The sequence below is a fragment of the Arvicola amphibius genome, chromosome 18, assembly GCF_903992535.2.
Source record: "Arvicola amphibius chromosome 18, mArvAmp1.2, whole genome shotgun sequence".
In the NCBI taxonomy this organism is placed as follows: domain Eukaryota; kingdom Metazoa; phylum Chordata; class Mammalia; order Rodentia; family Cricetidae; genus Arvicola; species Arvicola amphibius.
Window position 1 is genome coordinate 21479590 of NC_052064.1, and position 22951 is coordinate 21502540.

The window sequence follows — 22951 nt, forward strand, 5'->3', positions numbered from 1 at the left end:
AGACCAGAACAATCGTCTTCTCATTGGACACTAACAGAGACCTTTATTCTCTCCCTGCTCGTACTCTGTACTCGTATGTCTGCATGAATGATCAGGATGTGGGCAGTCTCTGGAAGGCCTTGGCATTGCAGGATGGCCTGGGCTGGGGCGTTGTCACCATCTAATGCAGAAGCTCTTGTGCCAGCACACAATATTGTTGACAAAGCTATTCTGCCCTTTGACATGAAGTGCTGATTCACCTGTCTCCATGTAAACACACCCCAGTCTGCCCTTCCGGGTTCTACTGTCACTATGGTGACACTACAACAAGGAGGATTTGACAGTAGGAGGTTGGCAGGGAAGACATTGTGAGGCCCAGCTGTAACAGAGAACTATCTAGATAATGAAACCACTGACCCCTCTCTTCAGACCGGTGTTCTTCACTGGTGTCCGCGTAGTGACAGCTCTGTCACCAAGAGGGCAACATCTTATTCCCTGAATCTCCTTCAGCTTTCGTTCTCAGTCTTCTAGACCTAAAGAGCCTGCAGGAGGGCCTCTCCAGATTCTTCAGTGCATGGCCCTATGACCACTGTCCCTGCATGTCCTTGGGATTTTGTTCCAGGTGTGGAATGTCAGAGCTGGGCTCACAATTCTAGCCATGCAGCCTGTTCTTCACTCCCTGGGCTGTGCTTGCTCCAGGCCTCCTGGAGCATCTTGGTAGCAATTCCTCCCTTCATGGGCCCGACTCCATTCTTACAGCCAAGGAGTAAGAGTGAAGATCGTGTGACCCCAGCTTCTGGTTGCTGTCGTGCAATAGTGTGAGCTGTTCTTTTGTCAGCTGACATTCAGTAAACATGGCGGTGTGTAAGGCCCTCAGTAGGGGCTGGATGCCAGGATCGTTAGTCTGATGGTCAAGCTGCACCAAGGAGCTGGGATGCTGTCATGGTCCAGGAAATTCAGGAAGACCAAGTTGGTGAGGTAAGTGCACGTGAAAACAGTTACATAGAGTAAGGGAACTGAGAGGGTGCAGGGTAGTACAGGGTGCGGGAAGAGACTGTCTTGTGTGAAGGTCACAGCTGGGAAGAACCAGGGAGGAAAGAAGGAATGAGATGGCTGGCCTTGAGAACAGCCATGTGACAGGCTGCCAGCACGGACACCTGCTCCCTATGTCTCTCCGTGATAGTGAAGTGTTTGTGGACTTCGGAAGCAAATTTCTCGTAATATAACTTTTGACTAAATGGTATTCTCAAATCTCAAGGCTCCCAGGCCTGAGAGTGTTGGCAGTTCCAACATGGCCATCCGCCTGCAGTGTGGCCTCCTCTTCTGCTGTGGTGAGAAAGGTAGAGGAGGGGGCAGAACTGTGGGGAGATAGAAGCTAGAATCCAGCCTGAGAGGTGTCAGTGGTGGACTCTCAGCACTAAGGACCATGTTCCTGCTGTGGGGCCCCCACCATTCTTCACCTATACCTGCGGGAGTTTCAGAGCCAGTGATTCTTCCAGGTCAAGTGTGTCACCTGGCAATCCTCGTAGAACTGGGTCCTCCTCAGCCCCTGTTGTTGCTTCTGTCCCACCCTGATACTCAGTCACCTCGGGAAGACCTGTCACTATCCAGGATTCTTCTTTTTAATCTGAAAGTAGGGCACTGAGTAGAGCAGTTGGATGTGCACCCCAATCCTCTCTACCCTGACCTACAGTCACGGTCTTCTTTTTAGATGTCACTATCTGTCTGAACTTCAGCAAAGCAGGCAGGCACTGTGAGGCTGCCCTGACGAGGACAATCTGGGCTGGAGTCACATCAAAGAACTGTGTACCACGGTCCCTGTTCATGGCTGCTAAGGGAAGAATGAACACAAAGACTGTGTCTGCATGCTGTGTCTGAGGCCATATGCTTTGGAATGCCCCGAAATCAATCCATTGCTGCTGCTCCTGCTGCAAAAAGCTAGGTCATGTATTTGTCAGAGAAGATAGTGCCTAGATTTCAGATGGAAGGAAGATGGGAATGTCCCATGAAGCTTATGTAGCCCACTTCCCCAGGGTCCTTTTGTCCCAGCCCTAAACTAGCAGTAGTTCTGGGAAAGAATAGACACCCATATACTGACTGTGAGTAAGGGATCCCTGAGTCCCTGAGTGGCATGTCTCCTGCAGGGACCTTTCAAATCCCTCTGGTTGGACTGTTCCTCTTCATTCTTTGAACATCCGGTTGTGTTTGGGGTGTAGGGTTATGAACTCTTCAACCGGAAGACTCCCACACTCATCCTCAGTTTGCAGAGCTGCCCTCCTCTTCATTAAAGTGATCCCTGCAGTGTTTAACTTGCAGGTCCCAGCTGCCTTCTCCGTAGACGTTTCATGCGGGAAAACAGGGAACCTGCTGAAACAGCGCATTGAGCAGCCGGACGTCCCTGATGCCAAGAACCTGCTCCAGACAGGGCACCTGGATCTGCATCAGCTGTGTCTCTCATGAGCGAAGACCTCGTGATCATCCTTTAGCTTGGAGGTCAGTGTTCTCTGCTTCCCTCTTCAGTTACCTTGTCTTCTCTGAACGGCCATTGCCTGAGCCTAGGGTGAGCCTTGCTAATCCAGGAACATGGGGACAGGCTATACTCTGTGCCATCTGTGCGGTCTCTCTGCCGTCCTCTCCCCCTGAGCACTCTGTCCCCTGTGACTTCCTGTGTGGATAATTCCTCCCTTTGTCTGTGCCCTCATCTTTCTTCAGGATCCATCTGTTCACTGTCAGGGCCTCAGGAAGGTGTGGGCTGGCTTATGTTCGGGGTTCTTGGGAATCACCGTCCTTCTCATCCCGTGGCTTTCCACCCTCTCACTCCTCCCTCAGCCTCCTGGTGCCCGTGGTCTCTGTGTGCAGGACAGGAGGCCATCATCGCTAGGTCAGACACCCTCATCCGCATCGTCACCACCATGTCTAGTCTGGAGGTAAATGGGTGCCGGCCTCTCTCTTCCTCCCCCTGCCACTGTGCCCTGTGACACAGGTCATTCCTTTCAGTGCCTAGACCTAGAATTCCTCCGCAGATGGGACCTGGCAAAGGGCCACCTGGGCGGAGGTCCTGTCTTTTCAGGTCACTGGTTGTTTTTAAGTGAGAGAAATGTGGGGATTTTTTTCACCTAGTGAGAAGCATTTAAGGCCCCTTCATGTCTTTTTGTGGCTTGGCAACTAACTAAATTTTAAGAATAAAATGTCTAAATGGTATTTGTTTGTCTCCGTGCTCCACAGTCGGTTTGCCCACTCACCTATGAATTGACATCTTGGTTGCTTCCAGGTTCTGGCAGTCATGAATGAGGTGGCTATCAACTTTCTTGTATAGGGTTTTGTGATGACGGGAGTTTTGGATCGATGTCCTAGATTTAGGATGGAAGTGGAATTTGGAAAGGAGCATCGGGTTTTGTCTCTCCAGCTGTTATTAAAAGGTTGGCTGGTTGGACAAGTCTAGTAGGAAGCCTACACTGTAGTAGCAGAAGGTACTATGGAAAAGGAAGTATTTTTTGGAGCAAACCATCTATCTTCAGATGAGAAGTACAATTTCTAATCCCACAAAGGGGATTTTTGGTCTAGTCAAAGCCATGGGGAGATACTGACTTACTTGCTAGCCACCCTGAAGCTTAATTAAGTTATTAATTCATCAGATAGCTGCTGATAAGCTGAGAATTAGACTTGAGGCACATGCTGATTATCTGATAGAAATCAGCACACACACTTACCTGCTTCATCCCCTTCCATGAGTCATGTCTTTCAGGCCGAGAGCTCTGCACACACTTCACATGCATATCTGGAGCGTGACCACATCTTTGGGACGCTAATGTGGGCCTTGCTCATTGTGGACCAGCCAAACGGGCATTCATTCTTCGTGCTTTTCTGCAGCCAATTGTAATTCTGCCAAGGGGGTTGACATCCTGGGACCTTGCCAGCCTTTCTTCAGAGAGGTTGACTCATGTTGAAAGATCCTTAGAGTTTCTATGGTCAGTTAATCTGGTCTGTTGCCTGCGGCGTGAGCCAGATTCATTCCCAACACATACGTTCCCAGTGGAAAGCTCAACTTGGAGTGGCCTATCTCGGGCAAATCTGCTTCAGCTTTTTAGTATTTGAGAGAATAGCAAGCCCCTCTTGCTGCCTGGGATCCTGTAAGTGTAGATTAGCCCATGGTTTTAGAACTCTTAAAGTTCTCAGGGGAAAGTGCCTTGCAACTTCCAGACATAATTACTGGCATATCAAAGCTGGTGTAAGGCAAACAAAGTGCACCCACTTGAAAAATCAAATGCTCACCCTTTTCTTCCGTTTGACTCCTTTAGAGGGCTAATTCATGTTGAGCAGGAAAAGCTTTTGAGCTGCAGTGGAGAGTTTTAGAATTATTACCCAATGCTCCACCACAAGTCTGACCTTATTATTTTGGCATCTGTAGCTTATTATGTCATATACAGTGGCCTAGAGTCTTGCTGAGCCTAAGATGAGGTAAATAAGGTCTCATTCGAGTTGGTGGAGGGCTCTGCGGTTCTTGAGCTGGTCATGCCCAGCTCCTAGGTGCATTCCAGTGTTCAGCGCTGTCCCTGTGGCCAGGGAAAGTGATTGGCAGTGAGGAACAACTTTCTATTTCCTGGTACTTACTCAAAGTCATAAACAGGAAGTGTTTTTACACTCATATAACACGACTAGAAATAGATGGGAAAGTCTGTTTTGTAGACAATGACTAGCTAAAAATGACAATATTTCATTGCTCTTGAAGATTTAAGCCTCCTGTTGACATCAACCAGGTCATGCTATACAGAAATAGGTTCTCAAAATATTTTCCAAGAAATTTTACTGATAAAAATTGATGCCATAGACATTTGGTTGTTGGAGATTGCTGCTGCTTGCTCACATAACTTAATCTCATCTTGTGCAATGAAGAGAATATCACAGGTTTACATGTTGAGAGAGCTTGTTATGCAATCAGGATCATTATGATTAGGACTTTGGTTGCAACTTTATTTTTGTTTTTTGCTTAAAGTCCTTTTTATTTCACTTTCAGTGAAATTTGTTAATTCAGTCTTCTTCACATTTTAATTGTCCTTACATAACCTTCTATAGGAATGCTCAGAACCGAAGCTATGATAAAGGGCTCAAAGTGAGTAGGAAATGCGGTAGAGCATCTTTCCTTCTCTTAGAGCGGTAACGGCAGAGATGTTCTGGATCGTGTCTGTGATCATTTTCTAGATGATCTACACCCATAGTGTCTAATCATGTAGCCCTTAGAATGGAAACGGCAGAGATGTTCTGGATCCGTGTCTGTGATCATTTTCTAGATGATCTAGACCCATACTGTCTAATCATGTAGCCCTTATACGGTTCTTCCTGTCCAGTCTGTGGGAGGTGACTTTTGGGACTGAAGAACTGAAGTTTTCATCTCAGTTCCTTTAGGAAACACCATGGAGCTAGTGGCTGCTTTATCAACAGTTCTAGAGAGCAATTTCCTTTCTCAAGGCGTTCTCCAGAATTTATTGTCTGTCTGCTTACATCATGCTAAGAATGTTGCTGCAGCTTTCATTTTTACCACAAGTAAGAATACCTCGAGCTCCTGTCACACTGTAAGGAAGCTGCTGTGAGCTGCAGCTACCCTACAGGGAAACCTGGGCCCATGGAATGTAAGAAGCTTGGCCAGGCCGGATGTCCAGTGTCTTTGCTCCTGTTTAGTGACAGAGTCTAGTTTTTTTTTTTCCTCCAGCGATAGGATCTCTTGTTAGTCATGATTAATTTTTGCTTTTCTAATATTTTACGATTAGATTACAGTTTCCTGCTATTTTCACCACCCTAAAATGAAATGCCAGATCCAGTGGCATTGTTCCCCGCTCCCCACTCGCAACTCCTTCCTCCATTGTTTTCTCTAAAGGCTTCCTGGGGTTCACATAAGTGACATCAGAGACGACTTCGGCTGCTCCAGTCTTGTGTCACACAGTCCTCTGTCCTGGTGTCTTACAGGCATCGTGTATTTACTAGTAGCCGTTCTTGAGACTGGCGGTCTGAGATGGGGACATGGGTCTAGTCCTTGTCCGATGCGAGTGCTGTTCTAACTTCAGAGCTCCTGACTTCCTGTAGCAACCAGATAAAGGGATGCTTTGTCTTCTGTCCTCCTGGTAAATGCACCAGAGCCACTCATGAGGGTTCCACTCTCATGGTTTAATTGTGTTCCAGTGGCCCCATTTCCCACTACCATCCCACCAGAGATTATACAGGAATGGAATGCACTTTGAGATCTATGCCATAAACCTTCAGACCACAAAACAAACAAACAAACAAGGAGTGCCTGGAGAGATATTAGACTGTGCATTCTACCTTTTTCTTCAAGGATATTTGCCTCATACCTAGGGAATTCGGGATGGCTTTTCTGTTTCCCAGCCTGTCAGTAAGTTGGCTCTGGGCCTGTGAGCTGGGTCAAAGGTGCTGCTGTGCGGGGCAGCCACCTGAGTTTTAATCCCAGAACTCACATAAGAGGAGAGGGAGCAAAGCAGTTTTGCATGGTACCAGGAAATCAAGCAGTTGTTGAAGAAGCCTAATTGAGCAAAATGGTAACATGAACAAAGCAAAAGAAACTAAAGGTTATTCAACTGGCTTGCGTGTTGCCAAGGAACGGTACACTAACCACGGGTGTGATGTAGCAGGGCAGGAAGACATGGTTAAACGTGGGCTGGTAAAATGGGTGCGTGGGTGAGTGGGTGTCTGGGGAGCAGGCTACACCAACTCTGTGAAAGGCTATGGCACTGGGGCTGCTTATCCTTTACAGACTTTCCAGTCTCTGAATGGAAGAGAGGGATCAGCTCTAAAGCTGAGCCACTTCATCCAACCTACCCTAGCAGGGTTAAGATGCAAATGGAGAAAAGGACATGTAACAACTCAGTGAGCAGAGGAGGCTGAGGTGAGCTCTCCTGAGAAAAGAGAAGAAGTCAGGTTGTTCAGGAGCAAAACAGGCCATCTCATGGGGATGGAGATGGTTCAGTGATTAAGAGCTCTGCCTTCTCTTGCAAAGGACTAGGTTCAGTTCCCAGCACAAACATGGTGGCTCACAGGCATCTGCCACTCCAGTCCCAGGGGATGTGACACTGGCTTCAGGCCTCCATGCGCACTGCACACACACATGATGCACTTACCTGCATGTAGTCAAAACGTTCACACAAAAAAAAAATCTTAAAAAAAAAGAGGCCACCTTAGGGAACTTTGGGGCTTTCTTTTTTTAAAGAATATAGCCAGTTGTGCATATCTGTAATTCCAAAAATCCAAAGGCTGGTGCAGGATGACAGCCATGTGCTCTAGACCAGCCTGGACTACATAGTGAGATCCTGTCTCAGAAAGAAAAACAACAAATCGAGTAGCACACACTGCATGCTGGAACTGTGCAGGCTATGCGGGATTTCCCTCACTTTTGTGTGTCAGATAAGTCCCAGGGCACAGGAGGGATGCTTGCAAGGAGGTGGTGGTAGGTGGCCCGAGGCCAGGGTGGGCACTGCCATAAACTCCTCAGATGACCCTGGACCTGCATCCCTGGCCTGCAAGTGGCTTTCCCGCCAGGGCCACCAGAGCCCTGGGAAGAGGGTCTTTGCTCTGTCAACAGTCCCTGAAGTCCAGGTGAGGTCTACGGTGTGGGAGGGGAGAAGCCCCGCCCTCCGGGGGCGTGGCCTGGGGGGGACACGCAGGAAGCCCCGCCCCACCCCGTGGCCAACGGTACTCTACGGCTCCGCCCACCGCTCTCCCCATCGTTCCTGGTGGTGGCCTGCTCTTGGGGTTTGGTCACGAAGCCAGGCTCTCCTGGGTGGCTGCGGGCGCAGTCAGTAGAGTCCGAAGCTCGCATAGCGCGTCCTGCCTCCGTGGGTCGCGGAAGTGACGCGGGGCACCCCGGCAAGAGAGCGTTTGAATCGGTTCTCGGGTTGCTTCCAGGCCGCAGCCGAGGTGCTGCTGTGCGGCCCGGCCGAGGCCCCGAGCTGCGGCGGTTGGAGCTGAGCGCACGCGCGGAGTCGGCTCGCCGCGAAGTGCTCCCGAGGGAGGGCCGTGGGGTGCTCTCCCCGATATGGCAGCGACGGGCGCCAGCGATCCCGGAGGCCTCTCGGCGGGGTCTGGGAGGGGTGGAGGCGTCGATGGCACTGCAGGTATCGAACTGTGCAGGCATTGCGGGGGTGCTGCGGTTCTCTGTGTCGGGTACGCCGCCGGGCAGAGGAGGGATGCTTGCGAGGAGGTGGGGGCAGGCGGCCCGAAGCCAGGGTGGGTCACCGCCGTAAACTTGTCAGACGGCCCTGTTCCGGCGTCCTTGGCCTATGCTGGGGGCCCTCGTTAGGGATGATCCCACCCCTCGCAGTGGAACAGCCGCTGGCCTGGCTTCGGCCCAGGAGCACGGGGTCCCGCCCCTCCGTAGGCCTCTGCTGGCCTAACGTTAGGGCCCTCGAAGTTAGAGGGCGCTTATCGGATTTAGCAACTGCTTGATCGCTGCCAAGCAGTTCATCATCCTGTAGCAGAGGAACCTGCGTTTGTCTTTAGTTTGTAACTTCACAAGGCGGCAGAGTTGTATCCACTGTATAGTCAGAGGTGCGAGGATTGCGATGTTAGAGGTGGTGGAATTCCGGAGTCCGGGCGGCCCGGGTTCAATGTAGTCGTTTCTTGTCAGAAAGGTTCGCCTGCAGTTCTTATCTACACTGCAACTGTCGAGTTAGCTCAGTGTGCATGGCTGCCCTCCTGGTTTTCTGAGCGCCAATCTTGGGAGTTCCTGAACTACCTCCTAGTGTCCATAGGGACAACAAAGAATGTGTATACTGGCTTGAAAATCGAAAAACTATGTAGCAAAACCTGTCTTAAATTGCAAGGTGCTTTATGGACTGGTGGTGTCACTGTTTCCTGAGCTTGTGAATGCGTTTGGGGAGGGGGTGTTGTGAGGTTTTGTTTTGAGACAAGGTCTTCTGTTGAGCTCTGACAAACCTAGAGGTTTATATTGACCAGGTTGGCCTCAAACTTTCCACCATCCTGCCTTTGCTGCCCAGTGCTGGTAGTCACAGGCCCTACTGCCGCAGTTCTAGGTTCTGAGCTTTTCAAAGGGAGAACATAATAATGTCTGAATTAACCACAGACACAGCTTCAAAAGAAAGACATTTGAGCTGATGTCTTTCCTTCAGAAGACTTAAGAAGTTTAGGAATGGCTTCCGACAGTGGTTCTCAGCCTTCTAGTACTGCGACTCTTTAACAGTTTCTCAATTTGTGGTGACCCCAACCATAAAATTATTTTACTTCTTTGTAACTGATTTTTTTGCTCCTGTTTGAATTGTAAATATGTTTTTCTCTGGCCTTAGGAGACCCCTGAGAAAGGGTCATTTGACGAGTTGAAAAACACTGGCCTAGGATATAATTTTGTATAGTGAGTGAAAAAAATCAGCTTGAGATGGACTTTGCCAAGGTGAACTCTCTTCTGTTTGTAGCTCTCTTCCCAGTGTCTGTCAAGTGGGAACACAGTTAAATGGATACATGAGTTAGGAGAAAACTAGGCAAACTCTGAAGTTCATTTTACCCCTGTGTATGTGATAGATTGTCTTGTTTTAAGACTGAATCTCATCTTTTAAGACTGAATCTCACCTTTAATCCTAGTACTCAGGAGGCCGAGGCAGGAGGATCGCTGTGAGTTCCAGGCCAGCCTTGTCTACAGAACAAGTTCCAAGCTCCAAAGCTACACAGATAAATCCTGTCTCAAAACAAAACAAAAAAAAAGACTGCCCCTCCCCAAAATAACCAAAAACAAAACAGAAACTCTAATTCATTCTCTGTAGCCAAGGCTAACCAGGAGCTCTAAATGTGTTCCATTGCCAGCAATTTAAAATTATGGAACCTCAGTAGTACTCCTATGAGTCCCTCTTTTTATACCAATGTAATACATGTTTTACATATAGTTTCCTTTTTCAGTTAATATTGTCAGGACAGTCTTATTTTTTAAAACAAAGTTATTACTTTATATGTATGGGTGTTTGCATGCATGCATGTCTCTGTGCACCGATTCATGCCTGGAGCCCTCAGAGAGCAGAGGTGTCTTGTGAGCAGGCATGGGTGCTGGGAACCACACGCGGTCCAGAGAGCAGAGGTGTCTTGTGAGCAGGCATGGGTGCTGGGAACCACACGCGGTCCTCTGCAGGAACCAGTGCTCTCACTGCGGAGCCCACTCTCCAGCCACAGAAGTGTCTATCCTAATGCAGGATTCACAGAATCTCTTTAGTATTACTATTCGTGTAACAACGGAAGTTTACTTTCAGAATTATAAATTTTGGTACTGCTACGTGAGCATTTTTGAATTCATATCTTTTTTGTTCATTGTTTTGGGAGCATCTTTAAAGTTCCCTCCCTTGCGTGTGCCGTGGCCTGTGTGGAGGGCAGCAAGCTAGTTGTTTCCTTCTCGGTCATCAGACTCTGCAGGGCTCCATCACCAGACCACCCTGTGCCCCTTTTTCTTCTTAGTAATCTTTGGATTATACTTCTAGAATAATAGCTCAGCACGCTTGATCTAGCTTATCACTAACTTCATAGATGGCTTCTGCCCTTCACCTGTCAATATGACTATCTACATGTGACGTAGATAGTTAGGAATGCTGGCGTCTTTGTCGCTTGAATTATTTTTTCCTCAATGACAACTATATTAAAAAAATGTGTTTCATAGTCCCAACCTTCCAAATATCATAGCTTGGATGAGCCTATCTCTAACGTAGAAGACGCCACATGAACGTGCAAATCAGAACGGTATTGTGCAACATATACATAACCCAGGAAAGATCAGAATTTACACCATTCCACCCAAGGTCAGTTCCGCGCACCGCGCCCCCGTGTCTGCGTTCGGTGCGCTGGCACCAAGTTTGTGAGATTCAGGCAAGGGGCTGGAGGTTAAAATACACAGACACACACAGACAGAGAGACAGCGACACGGGTCATCCTTGAATTCCCCAAGAATGCCCCCTTTATTGTGTTCTGGGGCAGATTATATAGAGCTAGCCACGCCCCAGCCAAACCCACCAGAAACCACTCTGCCATCAGGAACTCCTGAAGGTCTCGTGCTCAGAGCAGCTGTAGGCACTCAGATCAGGGGATTACAAGAAATTCAGGATCTGGGGTCTCACTGCTCCCAACAGGTCAGGGTCAGCCTTGGCTACAAAAAGGAGGAGAGACCTTGTTCCACAGTGTGGGTCCCAGAGATTGAACTCGGGTTGTCAGATTTGGCCAGCTGGTATCTTTACCCACTGAACAATTTTACTGGCTCAGCCTATAATGGTTTTTAAAAAACTAAAAATAAAGAATTTTTTTAATTTAATATTGTTTTTTAAATTAAAACATTAATTTTAATTTAATGTTTAAGCTGCCATTGTAGCTTACACCTATAATCATGCCACTTGGGAAGTTTAGGTGCTTTATAGTGAGTCCGAGGGAAGCTCAGACTTCAGTGAGATCCTGTTTCAACAAACAAATGATATTGGACATTGTACACTTGTAAAGCAGGAGGATCTCCCCAAGTTCAAGGCCATCAGTATAGTGAATTCCAGGCCAGCCAGGACTCCCCAGTTTCCAATAAAGAAATAAACATTTCAAAGCTACACACATTGGTAGGTACACTTGTAATCCTAGCATTCAGGAGACTGAGGTAGGAAGGTAAGTTTGAGACCAGCCAGAGGTATATTATGAGTCCCTGGCAAACACAAAAACGAAGGGCCGAAAGCACTTGCCTCAAAAGCCTGACAACTGGAGAGCGATCCCCAGATTCCACAGTGGAAGAAGAGAACTGACTTCAGAAAGATGTCCTCAGACTTCTCCTCCCTTCCTCCCCTCCCCCTAGGCAGGGTTTCTCAGTAGCTATGGAGCCAGTCCTGGAGTTCGCTTTGTAGATCAGGCTGGCCTCGAATTCACTGAGATACACCTGCCTCAACCTCCCGAGGGCTAGCAATAAAAGTGTGTGCCACCACTGCCCAGCTGTCCTCAGATCTACATGTGTGCTGTGACATGCATTTGCCCACATGTGTGCTCATCTACACACATACACACTAATAATAGCAAACTAAATTTATTTATTTGAATAGTTTAGAGATGTGGAAATGTTTATGCTTGTTCCCTTGATGCTCTTTGTATTCACAACTGGAATTTGTTAGTAGAGCCATTGACAGTTTACCTATACTGTTAAGTGCATTTCATAGAGGAAATGTGTGTATTCAGAATAAATTCTTTGACTTTCTGATCTGCCCTAGCACTTAACAATTGTAAATCTCAATTACAGATGAAGCTGTTAAAGATGGAGTCACTCTATACCTGCTACAGTCAGTTGACCAATCACTATTAACAGCAACAAAAGAAAGAATTGACTTCCTGCCTCACTATGACATTCTGGTTAAAAGTGGCATGTATGAATATTATGCAAGTGAAGGACAGAATCCTTTGCGTAAGTAATTTATTTGTACAGTTTTTGATTTTTTAAAAAAACTTTATGTATTTTTACTTTGTATACATCGATGTTTTTCTTGGGTGTTCGTTCCACAGGAACTGGAGTTACAGACAGTTGTGAGCTACCATGTGGGTACTGGGCATTGAACCCAGGTTCTCTGAGAGAGCAGTCAGTGCTCTTAACAACTGAACCATCTCTCCAGCCCCTGTACAATATTTGGAAGTTGTTAATCTTTTTTATCCTTTGAGCACATATGCCATTCCTTCACATTTTGTAGATCTTTTAATTCTACTTTATTATAAGGCTGTGGGAAACTCCTTTCTTAGTTCTTTTGTATATATCCAACTGAAATTGGGAGATGGCAATAGACAGACATGGTGCTGGAGCAGTAGCTCAGGGTTTGTATCTAACCCACACGTTGGAGGTGGGAAGAGCTGAATGGAATAGTATGGGCCTTTGAAACTTCAGAGTCCACCCTTAATGACACACCTCCTTCAACAGGGCCACACCTCCTAGTCCTTTTCAAATAGTTCCACCAACTGGGGAGGGATCAAGTCTGTAGTGGCTGTTATTATTCAAACCACCATATTTACTGTAATCATTTTTTCTTCCTCCCTCCCTCCTCCCCTCCCTCCCCCCTTTCTGTTTTTGTTCCCCAGCCCCCTTCGTTTTTAAGGCAGGGTTTCACTTTGTAGCAGAACCCCCACCCCCAGCTCTCCTGGTGTGTAGATCAATCTGACCTTAAACTCACAGAGATCCATCTGTTTCTGTATCCCGAATGCTGGATACACATGTACAACCACATCCGACTGTGTTATTTTTGTGACGTTATTTTTTTGTTTATTTTTAAATTTTACATACTCATTTAGGATTTCTCTTTGTGGCCAGGCTGTCAACCAGGCTGGGCTTGAACTCACAGAGATCCACCTGCCTCTGCTTCCCGAGTGCTGAGAATGAAGGTGTGATTAGAGTTTTTAAACTTTACATTTATTTATTTACTTGTATGCGTGAGGGCATATGTACAGAGGTGTGTGTGTGCGTGTGGAGATCAGAGGACAGCTTTTAGGAGCTGCTTCTCTCCTGCCATGTGAGCCTAGCGATGGAACTCGGGTCGTCAGGCTTGATGGCATGCACCTTTACGTAATGACTGTCCACCTGTCCATGATTGCATTTTATTTCCCATCTTCCTGTGGAATGTTGAACTCACAGGAATCGAGTCTTTGCATTCTGCAGTCCCTAGAGCAGTGACCGGAGGATGATGGGTGCTTAAATGTGTGGATTCCCAGTCAACTTTAATAACTTCCTTGGGGATAAATTTCTGAATATTTACTGTGTACTCAACAAATACATTCGCTGTAAAAACTGTCAATGTAGCTCAGTTACTAGTGTACAGATTCACTGTACTGGTTTTCAGCTATGCCATGATGACATCAATATGTGGAGAATCTCCTGAAACTCTGGTTTTGACTTCTTTAACTCTGCAGTATGTCCCAAGATCTTTTCTTTCTTTCCTTTGCTTCCAGTTCTTCCTTACTTTGCTGCAGCCATGTCTTCAAGTCATGTTTGTCATTTCTTTCATACGTTTTCTTTGAGTAGACAGATCTGATTTCTGTATGTGTGTCGGTGAAACAAGAGCTTTCCCTGACTCTGTAGCCTCTTCGTCGTTAAGGAGAGTATCTGTTCCTGCTTCCTATGTAACATTGCTATTGATTGAATTTGATAGAGTAAGCATTGCATTTAAATTATATATATATTTCTAGAGGCAGAAATTCAAACTTGTCTCAGTGTTCCATTTCCCTTTTCTTTTGTGGGGGTGGGATGGTGGGAGGAGGCGTGGTGTTTTGAGACAGGGTTTCTTCTGTAGCCTTGACTGTCCTGGAACTAGGACCAGGCTAGCCACAAATTCACAGAGATCCAGTTGCCTTTGCCTCCCAAGTGCTGGGATTAAAGGTGTGTGCCAACACCTGGACCTTTTTCCTTTTTAAAATTAAGTTCTAACAAAAAAAAAAAAAAAAAAAAAATTAAGTTCTGTACTTTTTTCTTTCTTATGTCTTTATTTCCTAGTTATTGTTGTCAGAAGCCTGATCCATATGCATACCTAATTTGTGGTAAATTTATTGATTTGTTTATCAATCTGGTTGTCACTTAAATATTTAGAGCACTTGTTAGAGAGCTATTATGTGGATCAGTGAGTTTTAGTTGGGTTAAATTTCTGTGAAATGAAGATAAAATTTGGTATAACCATCTTCCTTTTCTTTCTGTTTTGTATTTTGAGATGGGTCTCACTGTGTATCCCAGGCTGCTCCCAAACTCAAATTCTTCTTCAGTCTTCCAAGTTCTTAGATAACAGGCATTTATTGTTTCTTTTCCTTCTTTGCTTTTGTTTGGTTAGTTTAAGTCTGGGTTTCTTATGTATCCCTGGCTATCCTCAAATTCAGAGAGTTGCTGAGTGCCAAGATTAAAGGTATGCTCCACCACCACCCTGTGTATTGTTTATTTTTAGAGAAATAAAAGTAAGAAATATTGAATGGTTGGTTTTAATGATTGAATATAAAGTAGTGCTGTCAATAATGAATTGAATGTTAGGTTGGCAATATTCCGGGAATCAGTAGCATGGACTTGTGTCTTGCTATTTGTTGTATGGATTTTCTGGAAGAGATGTGAACAGATAGGGCTCCAGGATATCCAAAGAAACTACCCCACAGTAGTCTAGCTTAGCAAACCCCCGTGACTTTATTGGGGTTGCTTATAGGAGCATAAGTGATTTAAAAAGCAACTGTATCACTAAGAAGCGCACCTGACATGGCAATGACTTTTTTAAAAAAATATTTGTTTATTTATTTATTTATTATGTATACAATATTCAGTCTGCGTGTGTGCCTGCAGGCCAGAAGAGGGCACCCGACCTCATTACAGATGGTTGTGAGCCACCATGTGGTTGCTGGGAATTGAACTCAGGACCTTTGGAAGAACAGACAATGCTCTTAACCGCTGAGGCATCCCTCCAGCTCCGGCAATGACTTTTGAAAGCTGTATCTTGGAGCTCCCTGTGCAGTTTAGAGACAACTCAGCCAGCAATTACCCATTGTTTTTATAACATTGCACATAACTCTGGGGAATTTGTTAAGATTCAAGAGCTTTCTGGGCCTAGTTTGTTGTTTTACTGGTTTTTGAGACAGAATCTCACTTTGTAGACCTGGCTGGCTTGAAACTCACTGTGTACACCAGGATGTGTTGTAGAAGGCCCCTTGTTTGTTCCTGGCTGCTCAGCCCCGAAATAATCATACAGAAACCATATTTATTTTTATTGACTTTTATTGAGCTCTACATTTTTCTTTGCTCCCTTCCCGGCCTCTCCCCTCCCCTTCAATCCTCTCCCAAGGTCCCCGTGGTCCCAATTTTCTCAGGAGAACTTGTCTTTTTCTACTTCCCATGTAGATTAAATCTATGTATGTCTCTTAGAGTCCTCATTGTTGTCTAGGTTCTCTGGGGTTGTGATTTTGGGGCTGGTTTTCTTTGCTTTATATTCAAAAACCACTTATGAGTGAGAGTACATGTGATAATTGTCTTTCTGGGTTACCTCACTCAAAATGATGTTTTGAAGCTCCATCCATTTTCCTGCAAATTTCAAGATGTCGTTATTTTTTCTGCTGTGTAGTACTACATTGTGTAAATGTACCACATTTCCCTAATCCATTCTTTGGTCGAGGGGCATTTAGGTTGTTTCCAGGTTCTGGCTATGACAAACAATGCTGCTATGAACATAGTTGTGCACATGTCCTTGTGGCACGATTGAGCATCCTTTGGATATATACCCAAAAGTGGTATTCCTGGGTCTTGAAGGAGGTTGTTTCCTAATTTCTGATAAATCTCCACACTGACATCCAAAGGGGTTTTACCAGCTTGCATTCCCACCAGCAATGCAGAAGTGTTCCCTTTCCCCTACAACCTCTCCAGCATAAGTTGTCATCAATGTTTTTGATCTTGGCCATTATTACAGGTGTAAGATGGAATCTCAGAGTTGTTTTGATATGCATTTCTCTGATGACTAAGGATGTTAAACATTTCCTTAAGTGTTTTTCAGCTATTTTATATTCCTCTGTTGAGAGTTCTCTGTTTAGGTCTGTACTCCATTTTTTATTGGATTATTTGTTCTTTTGATGACCAATTTCGTGAGTTGTTTGTATATTTTGGAGATCAGATCTCTGTTTGATGTGGGATTGGTGAAGATCTTTTCCCATTCTATAGGCTGTCGTTTTGTCTTGTTGACCATGTCCTTTGCTTTACAGAAGCATTTCAGTTTTAGGAGGTCAGTTTTGTTTCTCTCCGTTTCTGTGCTACTGGGGTTATAGTTAGAATGTGGTCTCCTGTAAAAATAAGTTCAGATGTACTTCCCACTTTCTCTTCTATGAGGTTCAGTGTGGCTGGCTTTATGTTGAGGTCTTTGATCCATTTGGACTTGTTTTGTGCATGGTGATAGATAAGGATCTATTTTTATTCTTCTACAAGTTGATATCCAGTTATGCCAGCACCACTTGTTAAATATGCCTTTTTTCCATTTGATATTTTTTGCTTCTTTGTCAAAAATCAGGTGTTTTTAGGTGTGTGGATTAATATCCTGGTCTTCGATTCGATTCCATTGGTCCTCCTGTCTGTTCTTATGCCAGTACCAGGCTGTTTTCAGTATTGTAGCTCTGTAGTAGAGTTTGAAGTCAGGGATTGTGATGCCTCCAGAAGTTCTTTTAATGTACAGGATTGTTTGGGCTATCCTGGGTTTTTTGCTTTTCCACATGAAGTTGAGTATTGTTCTTTCGAGGTCTTTGAAGAATTTTGCTTGGATTTTGATGGGATTCAATTGTATTGAATCTGTAGAGTGCTTTTGGTAAGACTGGCATTTTACTATGTTAATTCTACCTACCGAAGAGCATGGGAGATCTTTCCACTTTCTGGTGTCTTCTTCAATTTCTTTCTTCAAAGATTTATAGTTCTTGTTGTACAAGTCTTTCACTTGTTTGGTTAGAGTTACCCTGAGATATTTTATGCTATTTGTGGCTATTTTGAAGGGTGTTGATTCTCTTATTTCTTTCTCAGCCCATTTATCATCTGCGTACAGGAGGGTTACTGATATTTTTTTTTTAGTAAATCTTGTATCCTGCTACATTACTGAAAGTGTTTATAAGTTGTGGAAGTTTCTTGGTAGAATTTTTGGGGTCGCTTAAATATATTATATCATCAGCAAATAATGAGGGTTTGACTTCTTTTCCTATTTGTATCCCCTTGATTTCCTTTTGGTGTCTTATTGCTCTAGCTAGGACCTCAAAAACTATTGAATAGATATGGAGAGAGTGGACAACCTTGTGTGTTCCTCATTTCAGTGGGATTGCTGAGAGTTTCTCTCCATTTAGTTTGATGTTGGTTGTTGGCTAGCTCTATATTGCCTTTATTATGTTTAGGTATGTTCCTTGTATCCCTGCTATCTCCAAGACCTTTCTCATGAAGGGATGTTGTATTTTGTCAAAAGTTTTTTTGGCACTTAGTGAGATGATAATGTGGAGAAAACATATTATTTGCAATACTCTTTGAATAGCTTAAGCATATTTCTGGCTAACTCATAAATTAATCCATCTCCATTTATCTCTTTATCTCAACAAGGCTGTGGCTTACAGGGTAAATTTCCATAGTCTCTTTCTGGCAGGGCTACATAGCTTCTCCCTTACCCTGCCTTCTTTCTCCCAGCATTCAGTTTAGTTTTCCCTGCCTAAGTTCTGACCTGCTCTGCTATAGGCTCAAAGCAGTTTCTTTATTAACCAATGGTATTCACAGCATACAGAGGGGAATCCCATATCAAGGATGGCCTCACATTGACACAGATGTTTTTGTTTCTGCCCTGAGTCCTGGGAGTAAAGATGTGTGCCACCATGCCTGGCTTGGGCCTATTTTAGAGTCTAGAACCTTGTTAGTTTTACTTTCTAGGTCTTGAGAGTTTATAGGAGGAAATGTTTTAATTTAGAGAAAATAGTGAAAGTGTTATGTAACACATTGTTTTTGGCTTGGTTTTATAGTAAGAATATAAAGTTCTTTCTGTTACTATTATGAAATTCCTGGCAAAAAGCAATTTAAGGAAGGGCGTGTTTGTCCTTGTTTTCAGTTTTACATTTCATCACAGACAAAAAGACATAGCAGGAGCAGGAAGCAGGCTGGTCCCGGTCCTCCCCGTCAGAAAGTAGAGAAGGCTGAACGTTCATACTCACCTGGTGTCCTAGTTTGCTGCAGTTGTTCTGATAAACACTATAACCTGAATCAGCTTAAGGGAGAAGAGGATGGATTTTTGTCTTTAGCTTCCAGGTCAGAATCCATTGAGAGAAGTCAGGCCAGGCCTTCAAGCAGAACTCAGGGAGAAACCGTGAGGAAACGCTGCTGACTGACTCACTCTCTGGCTTGCTCACTGGCTCCTTCTGCTACCATCTACCTAGAGAAGGAGTCACCTTAGGGGCTGGGTCCTCCCACATAGTCATAATAAAGACAGTGTCTCACAACAGGCCACTCTCACTGGGCAGGTCCTCTAGTAAGGCTTCCTCTTCCAGGCTACTTTAGATAGTGTCAGGTTGACAGTAAAAACTAGCATACCTGGCTTTACCCACTTTATTCAGCCTGGCCACTAGGGTGGGTCTTCCTACTTAATTAACTTAATCTTTTAAAAAAATTGCTAACAGAGAGATATTCCCACAGTCTCCAAACTGATTCTAGATCCTGCGGAACTGATGATTTAAACCATCGTAGGAACTATGGTTGGGAGTGCAAGTTCTCTTTGAACTCCGGGCAGTCTTCCTGCCTCAGCCTCTGGCGTGCTCACATCCCAGGTGCCTAAGTTCCTCTTCTGTTGCTGCAACAAAGTATCATGACCAAGGCATTCATGGGCTTGTGATTTCAGAGGGGTGGCACTTTTGAGGGCAGTGTGAGGGCCCAGAGGTGGGCAGCCAAGAGTGCACACCTTGACCTTCAGACATGAGCCAGAGGGCATGCTGGGAATGGCAGGAGTCTTTTCAGACCTCATACCCTACCTCCAGTGACATCCACAATGCCACACCTCCTAATCCTTTCCAAACAGTTCCACCAACTGTAGGCCAAGCATTCAAACACATGTGAGCCTATGGGTGCCATTCAAACTGCCACAACCGGCTACCATTTAACATGATACATTAGTCTTTAGAATTCTCTCTCTCTCTCTCTCTCTCTCTCTCTCTCTCCTCTCTCTCTCTCCTCTCTCTCTCTCTCTCTCTCTGTGTGTGTGTGTGTGTGTGTGTGTGTGTGTATACATACACACGTGCATGTTCTCACTAATTATAGGCTGGTCTTGGACACACTTTGTAACCCAGGCAGACCTTGAATTTATAATCCTCTTGTCTTAGCCTCCTGGTTTAGACTACAGGCCTTTGGCCACCAGACTAGCTTCTCAAACAAGCCCCCCTTTTTTTGGCGGGGTAAGAGTGGATTGAAATAGAGTTTCTCTGTGTAGTTTTGGAGCCTATCAGTCTGTAGACCTGGCTGGTCTTGAATTCACAGAGGTCTGGCTGCCTCTGCCTCCCAAATGCTGCTATTAAAGGCATGGGCCACCACCGCCCAGTTTAAACCAGCCCTTTTCACTGCTGCTGTCTTGATACAGGGATTTATTGGGTTGCTCAGATTAGTGCCTAATCTTTTTCATGCTTGTAGTGGTTTTATTATGCGTATCATTAGACTCAGGGTCATACTTAATTTTTGCAGCTCTTTGGAAAATAAAAATTGTTGCTTCATAGTTTCTTTTACTTGAGTGTTTTTATAAAGCATTTGTGATTAAAAGGTTAAATGGTGTTTTCTCAATCTCTTCTAGCATTTGCTCTTGCAGAATTAATTGACAATTCATTATCAGCTACTACTCACAGTGTTGGAGAATCCAGATCAAATTGATATGAAAATCATGAATAAAGAACTTTTTTTAGTAGTACATTGGAAAAATTATAAATAAAGAAAAACTAGAACTAATTCTGATTTCTTGTTACAATTTTTATAGATTCTTTTACATAAGTGCTTATTTATATATGTATTTATGTACTTATATTTTATAATTTCTTTTTAACACTGCAGTTATAAACACGACATGAATATTTTCAATATTAATGCAGAGGGTTTTGTTAGTTATAGTGTTAGTTATGGATTCTGTCTTCTTAAACAGATTTTTTTCCTTCTATATTTACCCTGAGAAGCAATGTGGGAATAGTGTATATTTACATATGCCTTGATTATTTCCTTAAGTTAAATTCTGAGAAATGGTATTTCTAGGTTAAAAAACATTAAGAATTCCAAGGCTTTTGCTAGATGTAACTCAGTACTTTGATAAAGTTATATCTTTTATACTTCTACCACAGATATGAGTGATCCTATTGAATTTCCTATTTGACCTCATGTTTTAAGTATTGATTGGTGTTTCCTGTCTCTTTATTTCTTAGCTTTTTGATGAAACTCAAGTAAAATCTGCCATTGCAAAAGGAGATAATGGGAGAGGAATGACCTCTAAACAACTTAACATCTGGGCTGTGTACAGGTTGTCCAAGTTTACAAGACAAGGTGACTTTGAAAGGTTAGTAAAGCCATGCTTTTTCCTTTTTAGTGATGTCTGTGTGCCCTTAGTTATAGCGGATTTATTAGAGGGCTTGGTTCTATTACAGGGCTTTGTGGTAAATACTCTGAAACAGAACACTGTGCTTTTCCGCTGAACAGGTTTGTATTTCCTGAGGTCTGTGAGAGTTATATTAACATCCGGGATACTCTTAGGACTGTAGAATGGTGTTTAGGGCAATCTGTATAAATCATGTTATACTTTGAAAATGTCTAGAATTACATATGATTCACTAGTATTCTGTATCTTTATTTTGAGGCTCAGTTTTTCAGATTGTCAGTTATTAAGGAATAGAACCCAGCTTTGTATCAGAACACACTGTGGACAGTGCTTCCAGCACAGGAAAGCTGGGCATGGCAGCTCGGCTGGAATCCATTTTAGCCCCCTTGGGATTTTATCAGATGAGCAAAGATTTTCAGTGACTCGCCTCATTTTGTGGTGTGGGCAGTGAACCCAGGATGTGGTGCATGTTAGGCAGGGGCCTGGCACTGAGTGGCACCTCGGGCCTCCAGCCCTGTGTGACAGATCGTGGAGAGAAGAACAGAGACTACAGTGTCCTTTGATTGGTCTGGTTTGCCTGGCCATTTATTGTTGTGGGGTGCTTTAGCTCTGTATGTCACTGCCTTTCCTCTTCCCAGCATTCTCCTGTTCTCGTCACCCTGCCTATACTTCCTGCCTGGCTACTAGCCAGTCAGTGTTTTATTGGAACAGTACAAGACCATTGTCCCATAGCAGTTCCCCAGGAGTCTCAGGAGCACCAAGTGTTCTTAACTGCTGAGCCATCTCTCCAGTCCCCAGTACTCTCAGTTCACGTTGAAGGAATGAGGATTACCCAGCTAACCTCTGCCATAGTGTGAGACTGTCCAGGTGGGTGGATGAAGGAAGGAAACCTAGCAAAAACAAAGTTGGTTTTGAGCACCAATGTCTGATGACCAACTCCAGCTCTAGAGATACCTATCATATATCTGTCTGTCTGTCATCTGTCTATTCATCTATCCATCCATCCATATATACACCTACATTTAGTCTAGTGTTTTATTTAATTCTTTTTCTTTCCTATCTATCCAGGCTCCTTCATTCTTTGAGTGATGTTTGTGGTGTGTGTGTGTGTGTGTGTGTGTGTGTGTGTGTGTGTGTGTGTGTTTTCCTTTTTGACAGGTGGGGTAGAGTTCAGTTTTTATAGAATGGTTGACAATATTCCTTAGCACTGTCCATTTCCTTAATATTTTATATGAATATTTTCAAACATGCAATAAGTTGAAATTCTATAGTGAATATACCCTCATGCAAGTTCTAGCATCTGTTCTTATTTATTTTATTTTATGTGTATGTGTATATCTTACTATGTATGTGTAGGTACCTATGGGACCCAGGAGAGTCTGATCCCTTAGAGTTGTAGTTATAGTTAGTTGTGAGTCATGTTTAGTTCCTAATACCTATATATTCATGTAAGAACATATATATATATATATATGTGTGTGTGTTTGTGTGTGTGTGTGTGTGTGTGTATACACACATATACCTATGTACATATATACCTTTATTTTATTTTATAGGTATGGGTGTGTTGTCTGTAGGTACGTCAATCCACCACATTGTGCATTGCTCTCAGATGCCAGAAGAAGGCATCAGATTCCTGATCTTAGAGCTACAAATGATTGTGATCCACTATGTGGGTTCTGGGAATCAACTCAGGTCGTCTCTAAGAGAGCAGCTAGTACTCTTCTTATCTGCTGAGCCATCTCTCCAGTCCCACTAATACATTTTCAACAGGTGGCAGTGGTTCATTTCAGTTTTTAGTTTTTCTAGGTACGATCAGCACCTTGCTTTATAATAATCTAGTCTGGCTACTGCCGACTTGTTGTCTCCAGTGCACAGAAATGTTTCCTTCTCTT

At 44.3% G+C, this 22951-nt stretch overlaps 1 protein-coding gene across 1 annotated transcript; it reads left to right on the plus strand.

The window, feature by feature from the left end:
- Positions 1-8008: 8008 nt before the first annotated feature.
- On the plus strand, positions 8009-21004 carry LOC119803786 (structural maintenance of chromosomes flexible hinge domain-containing protein 1-like). The gene is made up of 3 exons (XM_038315182.1): positions 8009-8099; positions 12236-12397; positions 20887-21004. Exons 1-3 carry the CDS (start codon positions 8021-8023, stop codon positions 20892-20894), a joined length of 249 nt encoding a protein of 82 aa, XP_038171110.1. The 5' UTR covers positions 8009-8020; the 3' UTR covers positions 20895-21004.
- Positions 21005-22951: the final 1947 nt, after the last annotated feature.

Excerpts from the sequence above, each read along its gene's own strand:
- LOC119803786 (XM_038315182.1), top strand. The coding sequence starts at position 8,021 with ATGGCAGCGACGGGCGCCAGCGATCCCGGAGGCCTCTCGGCGGGGTCT. Across the intron at positions 8,100-12,235 it reads AGGCGTCGATGGCACTGCAG|ATGAAGCTGTTAAAGATGGA; the intron begins GTATCGAACTGT and ends TCTCAATTACAG.